At 40.0% G+C, this 18720-nt stretch overlaps 1 protein-coding gene across 2 annotated transcripts in view; it reads right to left on the bottom strand.

Annotated features, from left to right (window-relative positions):
• Window positions 1–18492, bottom strand: part of DGKH (diacylglycerol kinase eta) — a 194560-nt gene extending 176068 nt beyond the window's left edge. For both annotated transcript variants that reach the window (XM_012476780.3, XM_012476781.3), the window contains exon 1: window positions 18301–18492. In XM_012476780.3, the coding sequence (XP_012332203.2) occupies window positions 18301–18492 (192 nt within the window). The remainder of the gene's footprint in view (window positions 1–18300) is intronic.
• Between the last annotated feature and the right edge of the window lie 228 nt (window positions 18493–18720).

Genomic DNA, 18720 nt, shown 5'->3' with positions numbered 1-18720 from the left:
GTGTTTATTTTTTTAAGAAAACGAATGTTAGACTTGTGTGCATGGAAGTAAGGTACATCATTATTGTACTTTAAAGCTGTACGTGATAAGACATTTTGTTTTCACTGTATATTTTTATAAATGATCTATTCTCCATCCTAAGGCAAGCATGAATAACAAATCTTAGGTTAAACGTAGTATGTCGCATTGCAGTCTCTTAGAATTTGTTTCGTCTATTTTATTTTATTGAATACTGTCTGTATCTTCGGTTGTCCTGTTTGAAGAAAAAGGACAAATAAACCATGGCCAGTAAAAAAAAAAAAAAAAACACTGAAGATTAAGAGGTAATATAAAGTGTTGACGTTAGCACACACAATCATATCTATTTGTCATTTCAAGCTTTAAGATCTTTCTGGGATAACAGACATTTTTCTATGACCGGAACAGATTATCTCAAAGCCAAATATGTACTTGGTGAGGAGGGGAAAATGGTCTTTTAAAATTAAATGAGTAATTCTGTGTTCTATCTTCAAAATTCTTTTTTAAGTGTGTTGAAAATTAAAGCATAAACTAGTATCTATTTTTACAGAAGAGATTTTTGGGTATACTATTCTGACTTGATATACTATTCTCATTTGATAGGTTCTGAACTGATGGATTTCAACTGAAATATTGGTTTTCCTTGAAAAGCATAGAAATTAATAATATTTTTCTTTTAAAATAGTTTAACACACATTTGATACTCATTATTTGCAGTAGTTACGTTCAATAAAGTCACTACAACTCTGGATTAACTGATATTGAACCACTGCCCCTATGGGAAGTACTAGGTTTAGGTTCCTGCAAGCCTCTGGTCACAAAATCTTTGTCAATTAATCAACATATAATTTCATTTTATGTGTGCTTCCATTTAAAGAATATGTGTGTATACATATACATTAACAGAATATATATGACACACACAACATCACATGTTATATAAGTTATATTCTTAATAAAACATACATATAAATTCTTTAAACAGAATGTAAGTATACTTGATTCATTAACACTGAGCTCAGGGCAAACAGCGCTATAGCTCACGCCTGAAGGAAGCCTGTCTAACACACATATTTTTTCAATAATACGTATCATAAAACCTTCTGCTTTTAGGAAAACCAGACAGCACTTCAGCACAGGGGGCCTCTGTAAACAGTGACATCATCAACAAAAAGTACAAAAATGCAAAAAGCATGTCATGAAAGGGCGCTTGTTTATTGCATGAGAGCTGAAACAAGAAGACGGAGCACAGCAAGGTTCCACCTTAGCTGTGAATGTGCACATTGGGCAACTCCAATTTTTCGCATGTGAAAAATCACATTTTATGCATGTCCACAAATGACTGTGAAAGCACCACTAGTATTGATTTTGGAGTCACAAATAAATGTTAGTGAGTAGGCAAATTAGCAAATACTGAACCCATGAATAAGGAAGATCAACAGGATAAAACGTTAAGTATGTACATATAGTGGTTTTTGTTATGTGAAAATATGCTAAATGTGGTGCTGTGTTCAATAATGTCAGCAAATTGCAGTAAAGATTGCCTGACACCTGAAAATGTGATCTTTCACTTCACAGTAACCTGTCAGAATTGCCCTCCAGTTCAAGGCTGAATAATGTCCCATTATATGTGTGTACCACATTTTGTTTATCCATTCATCCATCAATGAACACTTGGATTGCTTCTACTTTTTGGCTCCTATGAATAATGCTGCTGTGAACATGATGTAGAATTGCTTCATAATTCTATTGTTTTCAGCTGGGTGCAGTGGCTTATGCCTGTAATCCCAGCACTTTGGGAGGCTGTGGCAGGTGGATCATTTGAGGTCAGGAGTGACCAGCCTGGACAACATGATGAAACCCCATCTCCACTAAAAATACAAGAATATTAGCCAGGCATTGTGGTGGGTGACTGTAATCCCAGCTACTTGGGTGGTTGAGGCAGGAAAATCACTTGAACCTGGGAGGCAGAGGTTACAGTGAACTGAGATCACACCACAGCACTCCAGCCTGGGTCACAGAAGGAGACTGTCTTAAAAAGTAACAATAATAATTTTAATGTTTTCTATATCACATGACCATATTGTTTACGTTAAAGAGTACATCAAGCTCCCCAAGCTTTATCAGCTTACAGATAAACATGGGGTTATAATGATAACAATAATCCACATTTTACTACTGGCTATTTCCCTTACTTACTCAGATGGGACCCTGGCCTCCTTCCTCACCCAAATATTTCCTAGAGTATGCTCATCCACCTCTCCCTTCAACTACCCCCACTCCACCATTGTACAGGAGAGTCAAGTTCCTGTGATTCACCTATTCACTCCAGAGCCTCAATTACTCCACACACCCTGGGGCCTTAAGGCAATAATGCCATAAAGTGATTCTCTCCTCTCCCTTCATTATATCTACTCTCTTGTTCCATAGCAAAGGAGAATGAAGGGGTTGACCCAACAGGCCAGGGTGCTGCCTCTTTAAGAAGAGAAAGAGTAAGACCACAAATACACAAATGGTAATAATTTAGAATTGTTGTGACATACATCAATGACGATAAGGTACACGTGTTTATTACCAAGGGAAGGTTGAATTTCCTTCAACATTCTTCCTTTCCTACTATGGAATTGTAACTAGATCTATGATAAAAGCTCTATCTACTTAGATGATACTCAACTTACAAAAGGTTTACAAACAGTTCTGGTTTCTGGCTTGTCCAAGGCAGAACAAGCGTGAGAATTCTTTAACTGTGACTGGATGATTTCACTAGCTCCTCATTCACTCACATCCTTCTGACGTTCAGAGGTGCCCTATTGGAAAAAGTGCCCTTCACGTCAAGATTCCAGAATACACAGTTAACATTTACTAGCACTTACTGTATGCCAGGCTGAATATCCTTAATCCTCAGAATATCCTTAATAACGTTTACATATGAGGAAAGGTAAGGTTTGGAGAGGTTCTGTAACTTGCCCAATAGGAACCTGAACTGGGACTCACGTTCTTTAATGCATTTCAGGGTTTCACTTGTATATTAAAAAAAAAAATTCCAAACCAAATTTATTTCTTTCTTTGGGAAACTTTCTTTTTTGTATTCTAAGTAAAATAGTCTTTGTGTTTTACTAAAGAGGGCCCCCAGCTGTGCATACATGAGCCAGAGATTTTCCCCAGCAAAACCTGCTGTTAATGCATCTCTAAAGCATATTTTAAATCATTAAAATACATAGTTTATTTTAATGCTCTTTTTTTCTCTTTCCTTTTTTTAAATTTGAATGCAGTCACAGTGGCTCATGCCTGTAATCCCAGCACTTTGGGATGCCAAGGCAGGCAGATCACGAGGTCAAGTCTTCAAGACCAGCCTGGCCAACATGGTGAAACCCTGACTCTACTAAAAATTAGCTGGGCATGGTGGTGCGTGCCTATAGTCCCAGCTACTCAGGAGCCTGAGGCAGGAGGATCGTTTGAACCTGGGACCGGGAGGTTGCAGTGAGCCGAGATCACACCACTGCACTCCAGCCTGGCGACAGAGCAAGACTTCGTCCCAAAAAAAAAAAAATCTGAATGATTAAACTTTAATTTTTGGACTTAACCTTTGCCAACAGTCTTCTCTTCCTTCCTACCTCAGCTGCTCAGACCCGTGGTTACTCCCGAGGACCTGACTCAAGCCCTCACTCTTCATCCAACATCATTTCCAAAGCTTGTCACTATATCCACCCACACTCTCCCTGGCATACACAGACAAACCACAACAGTGGTTTGATCCTGTCCTCCACTTCACTTACTGCACCCAAGCAGCTGATCATGATCCCACACCAGGATGACAGTGCTTATAGTCCTGGTCACCCCCTCAGGTGTGCCCTAAATGCAACTTGATATTTACACTGCTGCATTTCTCTAGTCCATGTCCTTTCCCATTCTCCTGCTCGAGCATTTCCTACCTTTCTTCTAGCCTCAGACCTCCATACCCACTCCCCCGTCTTCATTCTCAGCTGACGACCTAGCTTCATATTCCCCTGGGAAAATCAAAAGAATCAGAAAATAATTTCTAGAAATGCCAATCTTTGCCCCTACTGCCTATTATGGATAAACTGACTTGTAAGGAAAAATGGACCCAGTCCCAGAAACCCAGCTCCTCATGCCATCCCACCCCATCTCGCATATACAAGGGCATTGCTCCAGTAATTCTCCTCTCTTTTTCTGCATCATTTAATCTCTTCTCTCAACTGGATTATTCTCCTCAGCCTACAGTCTCTTTCTCCTAAAAAAGCCATTTCACTTTTTTTTTTAAAAAAGCTCTACCTTGACTCCAACAACCCCCTCCAGCCATTGCTTCACTTCCCTCCTCTTGTTTAAAGGGTTTGTTTTAGATGCTGGTTTTATTTTAAAGCTCAAACTTGCTAATGGATTGGCAATGGTATTCTTTTAATATTAATATGATAACTAGCATCTATTAAGTGCTAATTAGGTGCTAACCACTGTACTAAACTGTCAAGGAAATTGCCACAGCAACCTCTCTGCTGCTCCTCGATCTCTTTTTTTTCCTGCTACTCACTTTCCCCTCACTCCCTTCCTTCCAGCTGGAATGTGTCAGCTGTTCTGGGAGTGCTCATTCCTGGAATGTGTCAGGTGTGTCTCTTCCTCAAAGCCTTTGCATTTGCTGTTCTTTCTGCTTGCTCTGCTCTTCCTCCAGATACCCTCATGGCACTCTTTTCAAAAAAAAAATAGGTCCAGATACATTGTCCTAGCAGGATTTTTGAGTGTTTCCAACCTTTTGCAAGGAAGGGTCCATGAGGTCAACACTATTTTCACAATAATCCTAAAACATACACAGCTTTTAATATTCGGCAATGCAGTCAGAAAGCTCTACAGACACATTTTTTAAACCTGAATGTAGAACCATTTTATCAGTTTTTATGAGAGCTGCCAAGAAATACCAGATTTTTCTTCCCATAATAGCTAAGAACTATCACTCGATCCCCTTGTATCAACTACACCTGAGTAAATAAGTAAAAACAGCAGATAATCTGAGATTCTACACTTTAAAAGTATTTCAGCAGATGCTTGGTTTAACCAGAGAACTGTTTAAAGTATTCAATCTTCAAAAATAATTTGGATTTTATGCCTGGAGTTAGCAGTAACTAAAACTGCCTTAATTATATCTCCTACAGAACTACTGTCACACAAAGTTGAAGTCTGAATTACATCTGGATCTCACAAGGGAGGACATCATAAGGACACCTCCCAAGTGGATGGAGGTGAGGGGAACAGGTATTGCAGCCCTCACTCCCACCCGCAACAAAGACTGATAGAACACATGTCCTTGGTTCCCCCAAGAAAAGCTACAAAAGCTTTTCCCCCTTAAAATCTAGAGGGCTTTTTTTGCCACTGGTAATACAATTTTATAACTGGTCTTGTTGCTCTGGCTACCTGGGATCAAATTTACAACTCATCTCTAGCTGTGCAAGACACCCCATTCTACGTTTCAGCCTTCTAACCTTCCTCCTATCCTCCTAATCTCATAGTTCTCTAGCCCTATTTTACCTAAGCTTAATACACAGTGTGGAATATAAACCATTTTGAATATTTTGAAAAATGTGGGGAAGTAATGGTATATAAATAAAAATAAATCTAACAGAAGTAGGAAAAGGGAGATATCTGTAACATTTGGATGGATGAAAATGCCTGCCTTACAGTGGGAACAGAGAAGCGTTTTGCATGACTGGACAGAGAATGACAGTGACAGAGAACACAACTGGAATACCATGGCATTGGCTCTGCCTGGGGTGCTTTGAGCCCAGATATCTGCATACATAGCTTCTGTCATTTCACTAATATCTCTGTTCAAATATTACCTTATCAAAGAGTCTATCCTGGTCAATTCAACCAAAATATTCACACACACACACACACACGTGCATGCGCGCACACACACACACACACCCCTCTCCTTCTCCCTTTACCCTGCTTTATCTTCCTTCATTATGCTTATGAACACCAGCTATATGATAAAACTGTGTCTGTTTGTATGTTAATTAACTTCTCCCTTGATAGACTATAAGCTCTCTAACAGCAGGGCTTTTATGTTCTTTTACCATCCCAGAACCTAGACTAGAACTCAGTAAAAATTGGTTGAATGAATAGAAAGGTCATTTAGTATCAAATTAGGAAAGATTAATTTAGACTTTATCCACCAGTAATGGGCAATGTCTAAGAGCTTATGCAAAATGTATGATGTATCATATTTCTCTTTTATAAAGATAACTCTGGCAGCGGAGTACAGTATGAAGAAGAGAGGAAATACACAAATCCAAATGACAGATAATAAAGGTTAAATGAAGTTAGGGTAAGCAGCAAATGGAGAGGGAGAAATGAATTCATGAGAGATTCATGCAGCAAAGGGACAGTATATCATAATGACATAGGAGTTAAGAAGGAATTACTTAGACAGATAGCAAAGGTATGGGAGTCCTCAGTAAGGCTTTTCTTTTTAATGAAAAGCAGCCCCAAATCATTTTTTAATAAAGAGCAGCCTATAAGCTAGGAGCTTGCATGGGTGAATGCCAACAGGAACTAAGGACTAGACATTTTCAAGATGGCAGTTCCATCTTCCCTTCTCTGCCAGCCACGTGTATTGTAAGGAGCAGACAAGATGGCACAGAGCAACTGGAAAGCCCAGTTGCATAAGATTAGGGTGGGGTGACCAGCCTTCCACATGTGCTGTGTAAACATCATACGTGATTGAACCAATCTGCGAGCCCCATGTAAATCAGACACCACCTCCTCAAATTAGACTATAAAACTCGGTACATTTGCCACCAGTCGGTCCTTTCTGCTAGGAGACCCCTTCCTCTATGGAAGAAGTTGTTTCTCTTTCTCTTCTATTCTACCTATTAAACCTCCCCTCCTAAACTCCTCCTGTGTGTCCATGTCCTAAATTTTCCTGGTATGTGACAAGGAACCCCAGGGCATATACCCCAGATAACGCAGCTGCTTCAGTATCAGTTAAATCAGGCATCAAACAAGTCACTTGACATATATAACCTGTGGCACGTTACTTATCTAATCTTTGCTTTCCTTATTTCTAAGAAGGAGAGAATAACTGTACTTACCTACCTTAAAGTTTTACCATGAGGATTACATAAGATCTAACACATGCAGAACTGACCAAATTTGGTGACCGCTGACAATGAGTGAGGTCCCTGTGGGTAGGGATGTGTCTCTTTCATACACTTCTAAATCCCCAGCACCTAACACTATGCCTGGTGATAGCAGGCACTGAATGGGTATTTGATGAAAGCAAATGCATTAATGATGGTGATTAGCAAGACAAAAAGTCAAGGTTAATTATAAGGCAATCCCTTCTATACAAGGCAGTTTAATCTATAGGATATAAGGCTGTGGAGCAAAATGTGGTGGGGAGTAAGGAGACTGTACACAAATCTGTTGTTTGAGAACATGAGGCTGAGATGGCTAGGGGACCCCCTACAGGAAATGTCCGGTAGGCAAAGGAACTACAGGCCCAGATCTCAGAAGTACAGGCTAGAAAAAGACCCATAGAGCTGGTGGTCAAAGCCTAATCTAACTGATCAAATTAACTTAGGAAAAGGCAGAGTTAAGACTTCTAGGAAACAAAAACATTTGGCAATAAATAAAGAAATTAGGGATAGTGGTGAAGAGGCAGTGAAAAGATAGTAAGAAAGATAAGAGAACTTGGCCGGGCTAGTGGCTCATGCCTGTAATCCCAGCACTTTGGGAGGCTGAGGTAGGCGGATTACCAGAGGTCAGGAGTCTGAGACCAGCCTGGCCAACATGGCAAAACCCTGTCTCTACTAAGAATAAAAAAATTAGCCAGGCATGGTGGCATGCACCTGTAATTCTAGCTACTCGTGAGGCTGAAGCAGGAGAATCACTTGAACCTAGGAGGCAGAGGTTGCAGTGAGCCGAGATTGTGCCACTGCACTCCAACCTGGGTGACAGAGTGAGACTGTCTTAAAAAAAAAAAAAGATAAGAGAACTTAAACTTTGAAAGCGAAAGAAGATGTGAGAAGAAAGTGGTCAATAGCATCCAAATTGGCAGGAAGCAGCTGACTGAAAACTAGAGACCATTGGATTTTAGCAATTAAAATTATTAAGGGCCTTTGCAAAAGAAGTTTCATAAAATAGCAGCTGGGGCCAAAGCGAGACTGCAATAGTACGAAGAGTAAATAGAAGCTGAAGAGGGGCAGACAGGAAGACTCTTAGAAAGACCATTTCAAGATTAAGTAGAACTGGCCATACAAAGCACCACAGAATTGGCCTAAACGCCAACCTGGCCAGTTATTTCCACTGCCACCTCCAAGTGGTCATTCATCCTTATTAAAATATTGTTTCATAAGCCACTTGAAGGCTGAGCGCGGTAGCTCACGCCTGTAATCCTATCACTTTGGGAGGCCAAGGCGAGCAGATCACTTGAGGTCAGGAGTTCAAGAACAGCCTGGCCAACACAGTGAAACCCCATCTCTACTAAAAATACAAAATTAGCCAGACGCGGTGGAGCGTACTTGTAATCCCAGCTACTAGGGAGACTGAGGCAGGAGAACTGCTTAAACCCGGAGGTGGAGGTTGCAGTGAGCCAAAATTGCACCACTGCACTCCAACCTGGGCAACAGAGAGCGATTCCGTTTCCAAAAAAAAAAATGACACTTGAATAATTGTCAACAAAAAAATTGTCAAAAAAAAATCTGGTGTGTATAGGCCACACCACTGATTAAATTATGTAAAAGACACACAGGAGTAATTATCAGAATTTTAATACCAATTTTTTAAATAATTATAATAATTATAGATATAAAAACATACTTTCTATTTCTTTAATCATCTTACAAGGTAGAAATACTACATCCAATTTGGAAATGAGAAATCCTCAATTCAAAGTGATGACATGTATTGCTCAGAGTATGCTAACTGCTATAGCAAACGATGCCCAAATCTCAGGGACTTAACACAATAAAGGTCTATTCCCCCCTCATGTCACAATCCAGTGTGGCTCATGGGATTCAGAGAGGAGCACAAAGGGCTCTGTTCCATGAAGTCATTCAGGAATACAGGCTCCTTCCACTGGATAATCTACGTCTACCTGGCAGGTGAGGGAAAATACAGGGCATGGAGAGTCCCACAAACGGCTTGAGAGGCTAACTGACAGACATCACTCTCACCTGCATTTCACTGGCCAGAAGTCAGTTACATAGCTTCACCTATCTGCAAGGGGAAAAGGAAGTCTAACAGTGGATCAAGAACAGAAAAATACAGGTATCGGTGGGCACAACATTCTCTGTCCTGTTAAGGAACATGTCTGAAGTCATTCTAAAAACACAAAAAGTACATGAAAGAGCTGAAAATCAAACCCAACACTATCTAATTTCTCCAGGAACCTTGCTATTCTATGCTGCTGGCTCACTTCATTTAATTGAACCCACTGGCAAATTTAACATTTCTGCAGATGAAAATGATGGCAGCTGATTTATATTCAAGAGTTCAATATAACTGTGGAATTATAATGTGCATACAGTAAGTCCTTGTTTAACAAAATCAACAGGTTCTCAGAAACTGTGATGTTAAGTGAAATGATATACAGTAGGTCCTAGCATAACATTTTTTCATGCAACATTATTTCATTATAATGAGAAAGAAAATTGGTTTGTTATACGTCATTTCACTTAAAGTCAGTTTCCATGAATCTATCAATGATGTTAAGTGAGGACTTACTATATATATATATATGTATTTTTTTCATCTATCTTCTATTTTCTGACCTGCAGTTCCCCTTCACGAATCAATGGTTTTAACCTTCTGAGTGGGCCCTCTAAAACCCAACCAAACCAGGGATGCATGAACCCCAGGCTAAGAACTTTTCTCTGTAGTACCTTACTTTTGACAATGTTAACTCACTTTCAACTTTCTGCCTGGTTCCCCCAACTCCTTTCAATCCCACTGAACTCCTCTTTGCAGCTGCTGTTCCTTCTACTTATCCTGCTCTTCCCCCAGAGGTCCACATGGCTCATTGCCTAAAAATCCCTTCCCACTCACCTCCACTCAGAGCCATGCTTTATTTCTCTCTATAGCACTTCTCGCCTTCTCATATTCTATGCATTTCACATATCTACAGGTTCATAAATTCTCCCTGCATGAAAATGTGAGCTCCATGAGGACAGAGGTTTTTATATATTTTTTGCTTACTGCTCTATCCCTGGCACCTACAACAGTACTTGGAACACCATAGATATTTCTTCAAATGCATGAATTGAGGAGCAACAAAGGAGTAAACTGAGAAGGAGCACACAGGAAGATATAGGATACTGAACATGTTCCCACTCTGAAGATGGATTCACAGGTGTTCATTTTACCATTGTGCTTCACAAACTACAGAGATATTACACATTCTTATAAGCATCAAATACTATATTACATAATTTTAAAGTACTACATGAGTATAGATGAACAATGCAACTCAAATCACCATGTCTGCTCAGATATAAACTCTTATACTTTTTCTTACCTAATTAAAATAGTGAGATGGAGAAAAGGAGACCAAAAAAGAAAAATCCTGTTGTTTTCGTTCCCTAGAGAGGTAAAAATAAATTTTACTCATATTTTTCCTCAAATATGTTTTAATAGGCCATGTGGAAAATTATTTCACATGATTTTTTTTAACAGTATATCATGACCTTTCAGAAATAGCACCTTACCTTACAGAAGTGAAACTAATAGTTTTCTTTGAAAACCTATTTGCAGAGTTAGGTACCTAGAAGTATTTTCTTCTGAAACAGTCCTTTTAAAGTTACTTTAAAAAGTCTCAATAATTTTTGTTTAATTCAAATAAATATAAATTTCAGCTGAAATTTTTTATTCCAAAATTTACTTTTCAAATGTGCAGTCATGTATGTGTCACTAAAACCACAGGATCCAAATGCAAAAAGGCATTATGAAACCTAAAACACTGATGAGAGATATGCTCACGGGTTAAACAAATTAATAAAAGCAGGAGCAGGAAGGATGAGGAAAAGAGGGGAGAGGAGAAGGGGAATTTAAGGGAGAAAAGAAAGAGGGAAGGGAAGGGGAAGGAAAGAGGGGCCAAGAGAAGCAAGCAGCCTGCCTGCCTGCACACACACACGTTTGTATGCTATAGATTAAAGTTTCACTGCCCAAGAAGCTATGAAGCTACTGAAAGCAAGGCATCTGGAAACCACCCATTTTAATCCATTGTGAAAGGGATATAGAGTACAATCATTAGAAGAAACTGCTTTTGAGTTCCAGCTTTGCCAATTACTCAGTAGATATTCAAACTTGGTCTCAGTATAACTGCTTGTAAAATGCAGGTAACTGTACACAACTGTTCCATAACATCATGTATAGAAAACTGCTCTGCAACCAATAAAATGCTAAGTAGAAAAGTATTTTTTAAATTCCTAAATTAAATGCACCAAGCTTGTATTTTAAAAGATCTATTATACTAAATTACATTCTGGTGGTCTGAAAAAGTGCTGATACTCAAATGGCACAGTGAGAAGGTCAGAGATTCCAGTTCTACACATGATAAAGTTAACCATATTCCCTCATATAAAACAGAAGCCTAACAGTCTCCCAAATAGCCACATAACAAAAAGCAGGAGGGAGAGAATTATTACCATATATGAGCATTTGAAAAAAAAATAGGGAACTATATAAAATGGAAATGATGCACATTGACTCCTAAATTAAAACTACTATCACTAATAGTTGTTGACCATTTTTAAATCTTTTGACCAACTCAAAAATACAAATGTTTCTTTCTTTCTTTTGTTTTTAGAGGCAAGGTCTTGCTCTGTCACCCAGGCTGCAGTGCAGTGGTTCCCAGTAGCTGGCACCACAGGTGCCACGATGCCCAGCTAACTTTCGTATTTTTTAATGTTTTATAGAGATGAGGCCTCCTTGTTTCGCTCCGGTTGGTCTCAGCCTCCTGGCCTTAAGCAATCTTACCAGCTCAGCCTCCCAAATTGCTGGGATTACAGGCAGGAACCACGGTGCCCAGCTACAGATGTGTTTCCAGTGACTAAATAGTCATAGAGTAAAATACTCAATATCCAACAAAACCAAACAAATTTGCCAAGGGAAACTGTAATGTACTAACATGTTATGGTCTTTTTCAAAGGTCTATTCTTAGATGTAAAACAAACTCTCTTTAATTAAAACCTTTGCTTATAAACATATTTCCTGAGTAACTAAAGCCTAACAAATCCAATATGAGTGAAAAACACTGTACCCTGGAAACAGAAAGGAGCTCCACATACTTCATAATAGTAGTTTCATGTAACCTTCGCCTCTACCACAACAGCAAACAAGCAAACTTAAACTAAGTGAAAGAGTTCTAAATTTAGATACTTTCAAATAAGGCATCTTTAGGTTATATGTAAAGGTTTGGTAAATTATTTATTATGTCTCTTATCTTTAATAACGGGATATCATGTTTAACTTGTAATCAAAATGGAAAGAAAGCTGTTATACCATATATTACTGTACTGAGAGTCAGAATTTCCAGTCTATATTTAGGTCACATTAAAATGGAAGCAAAGACGCAAACCAAGCTAAAAATAAAATGTTCTACAAAGTTGAGATTTTTTAAATGGACTGAAATCTAGCTTTATTTGGTCCCTTAAATGCGGACTGTATTTAGCAGCACCTTAACTTCACAATACTTGGGAAACCTAACTATACTATGTTCCATTTTCTAATACAGGTGCCAGCAAACTAAAGGTCACAGATTATATCCACGGGCAGTATCCTGCCGGCCACCTGATTTTATATAGTCAACGAGCTAAGAAGGTTTTCACATGTTTAAACTGATTTTTTAAAAATAGGGATAATGGCCGGGCGCGGTGGCTCAAGCCTGTAATCCCAGCTACTCAGGAGGCTGAGGCAGGAGAATTGCCTGAACCCAGGAGGCGGAGGTTGCGGTGAGCCGAGATCGCGCCATTGCACTCCAGCCTGGGTAACAAGAGCGAGACTCCGTCTCAAAAAAAAAAAAAAAAAAAAAAAAAAAATAGGGATAATAATACTTCTTAGCACATAAAAAGTATATGAAATTCAAATTTCAGTGTCCTTAAAGTTCTGTCAGAACATAGAAACACTTAAAGTATTGCCTGTGGCTGCTTTATACTACAGTGGCAAAGTAATTTTTTTCTTTTTCTTTACTAAGGTATAATTGGCAAAACCTGTATATATTTATGGTATATGCAGTGATTTTTTGATGTATGTATACATTGTGAAATAATTGAATCAAGTGAATTAACATATCCATCACCTCACATACTTATTTTTTTGTGGTGAGAACATTTAAGATCTACTCTTAGCAATTTTCAAGTATACAATGCTTTATTATTAACTACAGTCACCTTGCTGTACGAAAGAATTTATTCTATTCTCCAGAGTAAGAACTTATTCCCCAGAATTATTCTGGAGTTCTCCAGTTCTCCCCAACCCCTCCCTTCTTGGTAACCTCCATTCTCTGAGTTGAATAATTTCAGCAGAAACCTTATGGCCCACAGAATTTAAACTATTTACTATTGGGCCCTTTATGGGAAAAGTTAGACAACTTCTGGCCTGGATGTGTGTTAATGACTTTCTACTCATCACCTATCAAAATGTAAACGTTACTACTTGCTTCTCATTTCATAGTGAGTTTCTGAACAACAAATCTGTCAGTATCACTTTACTCTCCTTTCCTCATATTCTTCTGGCCATGTTTCTGTTTCCTACCTATTTGGATCATCATGATTCCCATGTTCACACACAGAACTCTAGCTAAAAGTTTTAAATAATATGTCCTAATTTACTCTGCTTCTCTTTTAAATGCTGGACATAAACCATCATGACCCAGTAACAGGCTACCACCTACAATTTCAAAAACACAGAGTAAGTCTTCCCCAGTGCACTTTACCTAGGGTTTGTGGTGAAAGATAATGTTTTAATGGCACAAACGGTATTTTGTAAGGCAGTGAAAAATGCAAACCAATATTTTCATATACTGCCTTACCACAAAAGAATAGGAGTTTATTTACACATCCTTCATATTAAATCAAAACCAAGATATTAATTGAAGAATGTGATCATTATCCTTAGGGCTTAAAAAGATATTTTTTTATTAAGATTTATATTTTTTTAATTTTACTTTAAGTTTTGGGATACATGTGCAGCATGTGCAGGTTTGTTATATACGTATACATGTGCCACGGTGGTTTGCTGCACCAAAAATATATCTTAATCCAGATGGAATACTGGTGTGTTTTTTTTGTCTTGTTTTGGGTTTGTTTTTTTCCTAGAGATGGAGTCTCACTGTTGCCCAAGTGAGTCTTGAATTCCTGGGTTCAACCTATTGTCCTACCTTGGCCTTCCAAAGTGGTAGGATTGTAGGCATGAGCCACCACGCTCAGCCTAGATAAAATATTGATGCAAATTTCTGAATATCTTTTTATTGTTTAGGTATGTTTAACCTAAATTTAGAGACTCATTTGTGGCCATTAGCTGTAAGAAGACATATAACTGTCAAAATAAATAAATAAATGGGAACACAATAAACCTCATCAGGAAGTATTTTTGACACGTGAAGCTTCAAGACCTTAGCTGAGCTGACTCAGGGACAGAAAAAGTCATCGAGATAGTTTCCATTTGTTTATACGGTTTGGTTTATGATGGTTGAACAGTTCTAGGCTGTAAGCCTGACCAACGTTCTTCCATCCATTCTTGTAAAATGAAAGGCTGCAGTATTCATGGGCCAACAAAAAGCACGCAAAGCCTCTTTCACATTCATTTTCAAAACCCAATTCGTCTGAATCTGTATTAGCGTTGTTTCAAAAATGTCTTATTCTCAGTAAATACCTGTAAAATTCTCTACAACAGTACATCTGAATGCAAATCCAAAAACTCAAGAAGGTAAAGAGGAGGAAGAGATATGACAAGTGTTAAGACTCCATTTTGGCTCTCCTACATCGGCACCACTTTCACTTCTGTACATAAGTGACTTTTTGTCTTTGGGAAATAAAGGCAGCCATAAAATTATTTAGTGTTTAGCACTTGAGTGGCTAGATGAGACCACCTGACATTTCACTTAGGTTATTCAGAGAAAGGAAAAAAGTGAAAAACAGGAAACTAGTAGAAAGGACAACATAGACATACAAAGAAACCAGGAAAAAATGGAAAATGAAAATGGGAACAAAAAGTATACTGTATGGAGTTGTGATGAGGGTGCTAAAATATACATGAGGATTTCATTAAGCCACAATGATTTCATTTACTTAAAAATTGTAGATTTTTTTTTAAACTAGTTCCATTATTTACTTAAAAAGTCATCAAATCCACTATAAAAAAAGCTGAGATTAGTGCATTGTCCTAAAACAACCGATATTTACTTCTGCAAAGAACTGGTTAATTAAATGATGACATTTTAGGTTGACCCATACGAAGCATTCCATAGTTGGCCAGTTGTGACCTACTGACAGAGCAGAATAGATGAGCAAGAACTGCTTGTGTTGTCTTAAATATGACTGGGCTTCGAGCTAATCTTAGGGCCTACCTCTCCTCCAGGTGCTCCCATCTTACACACCTGTGGAAGGGACACAGCATTTGTCTTTTTCTCAAGATCCTTCCCTTAATTGTCATCTGGATCATAACTGGGAACCAACAGTTAAATTTAGTAGTTCTCATTCTATAAATTCCCTATTGTTCTCACATTCTTCCCCAAGAATCGGTATATGTGAATAAAAGATGTAAATGATGAAGTCTGTGACATACATGAACAGTCCCGACTGTAGGAGGTAGGGTATGAGGCTGAAGTTCACTGGTCTCAGAAATCTTATACCCTGATCTCAGGTGTTCACATATGAAAATGTTGATGAACTTACATGCACTCTAACATACGAGAAAGTGTAAAATGCAGAATTTCTGACATTCAATATACTTTTGAAATTTAAGCAACATTTCATTTCACAATCAAAAATTATCTCTCATCATGGTAAAATATATGTGCTAAATGTTATTAGAAAGTCTGACAGAAAATCAAAAATAATGTGCTTTTAAAATTTACTTTTAGTCTCCATAAACATATAATCTTAGCTATTACAATGAGCGCATGAGACCTATAAAATATAGTGGTACTCCCAACAAATTTGTTCGACTTGATTCACTTCAATTTAGAGCCACCTCTAAGTTTTCTTTCAAACAGTATAAATATACTGGTTAATACTGATAAATATGCATAGAATTTTGACCATTTCATATAAATATGTAACATACACATTTGTTTGTTTGTTTTTAAGAGACAGAGTCTTGCTTCATTGCTCAGGTTGGAGTGCAATGGCACAATCTCAGTTAACTGCAGCCTTGAACTCCTGGGCTTAAGTGATCCTCAAGCACCCTGTTCTCTCAAAGTGCTGAGGTTACAGGCATCAGCCACCACACCCAGCCCCTATACAATTTCTTTTTATCTTTTTACACCGGCCCCTATACAATTTCTTTTTGATTTTCTGTCGGACTTTCTAATAAAAACATTTAGCACATATATTTTGCCATGATGAGAGACAATTTTTTATTATGAAATGAAATGTTGCTAGAATTTCAAGTGTGTTGAATGTCAGTGCATTTTGCCCATCATTAACAGTTTTATGAACTTTTTTCAGAATTAAGATTTGAAATGTTAAAAAATAGTTTTAGGAAAGTCCCTGTTTAGCCTTAATCTTCTAAAAATACATTAAATGCTATATTCTTAATTTACTACAAACGCAAAAACGTCACTATTAAAAGGAGTTACAAGATGTGCACTTAACTAAAACGACTGAATCCCTAACTCTTTAGTAAGTGCATCTTGTCAACAGTTGTGTTTGTGTTGTTCTTATATATGTGTATTTCAGAAAATAAAGAAGCAGACTAATACAAACAATCCACTAGCTTTTTGTGTGTGTGTGACAGTCTAAACTGTCGCCCAGACTGGAGTGCAGTGGCGCAATCTCTGTTTGCCACAACCTCCGCCTCCCAGGTTCAATTGATTCTCCTGCCTCAGCCTCCCGAGTAGCTGGGATCACCGGTGCGTGCCCCAAAGCCCAGCTAATTTTTGTATTTTTAATAGAGATGGGGTTTCATCACGTTGGCCAGGCTGTTCTGGAACTCCCAGTCTCAAGTGATCCTCCTGCCTTGGCCTCCCAAATTGCTGGGATTACAGGCGTGAGCCACCATGACTGGCCTCCCCAAGCATTTAATAAAAATTATGTTTCCAAATAGGAGTTCACTGACCTTAGGGGAAAATTTTTCATAAAAATAGGTGTAGAATGATTTTTTTGCAAATTTATTTTTAAAGATGGTACCCAAATCCAATGACGTTATTGGTTCCCTCTTCAAATTCTTCGTGAAAGTCCCCCACTAACAACAGACTCACCCTGTGAAGATTCTTAAACTACGATGAAAATCAGAATATATAAACAATCCTTTAATATCCATAAGCATTTGCTTTGTGTATGTTCTTGATCAAATTAAACTTTACTTTGAGACCTCACAGGTCGATAGCACAAGCTCCATTAACAAGAGTAACACAACATGGTAATGTCCACATAGCACAGAGGTAACTTTTCATTATTAAAAGGAACTATGGATGCATGGTTCTGGACCCTGCACTTTGTGGGAACCTGCGATACGAAAGCCTGGCCAGCCCTTGGAGCCATGCAGGGTGCAGGTAAGCCGCGAGCACCGTGTACCAATGGCCTGCCTCGGGGCTTCTGCCTTCCAGACTGCAGCAGAGGGCAGAAAGGCAGGAAAGGCTGACCGGAGTCACCTCCCACCTACCCTCTGGGTGGGCCTAAGGGGGAAAGCAGAGGGACTCACAGCAGAGCGGGCTAGTTGGCCCTGCACACACGCACGCTCCCCGGAACGGCAGAGAGGAAAAACTGAAACTCTCCTTTCAACTTCCCTAAGTGGGAAATCGCGATGGTGCGTCAGCTTTTTCCCACGCTCCCGCCGAGCCGCGGATTCCCTGCACCCGCCTCAGCCATTCGAACTCCCTGGGAGCCCAAGCTCGCAGCCTCCTGCGCGCCGGCCGGGAATCCTTCCGGCAGCGCCACGATCCGGCGCCCCTGGGCCCCGCCCCGCCCCGGCCGCACTCCAGGCCCCGCCCCGCCCCGCCATCCCCTCCTTCCCCGCCTTCCCGGGATCGCCCGGCGCCCTCCAGCGCCCCCGCGCCGTCTCTACCTCCCGCTTTCCAAGCGGCCCTCAGGCTCGCCTCCTCCACCGTACCTTGGTCCGGATCTGCCCCGAGGTAGACACCTTGCGGATCAGTTTCTGGGGTCCCTCTTGCTCCGCTTCGCTGTCAGACGAATCCTCTCCCGGCCCCGCCGAGGAAGAGGCAGCGGTGACCGCGGCACCGGCCCCGGCGGCTGCTCCTCCAGCGGCGCCAGGAGGGTGGTGCTGGCCTCCGGCCCCGGCCATCCTCTCCGATTCCTGCGGGGACACAGCACCGCCCGGCGAGGGCGGGGGCGGCGGTCAGCGGGTGGGCTCTGCCCGAGCGGAGCGCGGAACCCCGCGCCTGGCCGCCGCCGCCATCTTCCGTTCCCCCAGCTGCCCTCGCAGGGGAAGGGTCGCCCGGGCTAGGCGCCCTCCAGGCAGGGGTCCGTCCGGCTCCTCCGCCCGGTTCCCGCAGGAGCGGCGGCCACGGTG

The sequence above is a fragment of the Aotus nancymaae genome, unplaced genomic scaffold, assembly GCF_030222135.1.
Source record: "Aotus nancymaae isolate 86718 unplaced genomic scaffold, 86718_ANA_hifiasm-v0.15.2.pri h1tg000043l, whole genome shotgun sequence".
Lineage (NCBI taxonomy): Eukaryota > Metazoa > Chordata > Mammalia > Primates > Aotidae > Aotus > Aotus nancymaae.
Note: the sequence above shows the minus strand (reverse complement) of the source record. Positions and strands in the feature narration are given on the sequence as shown.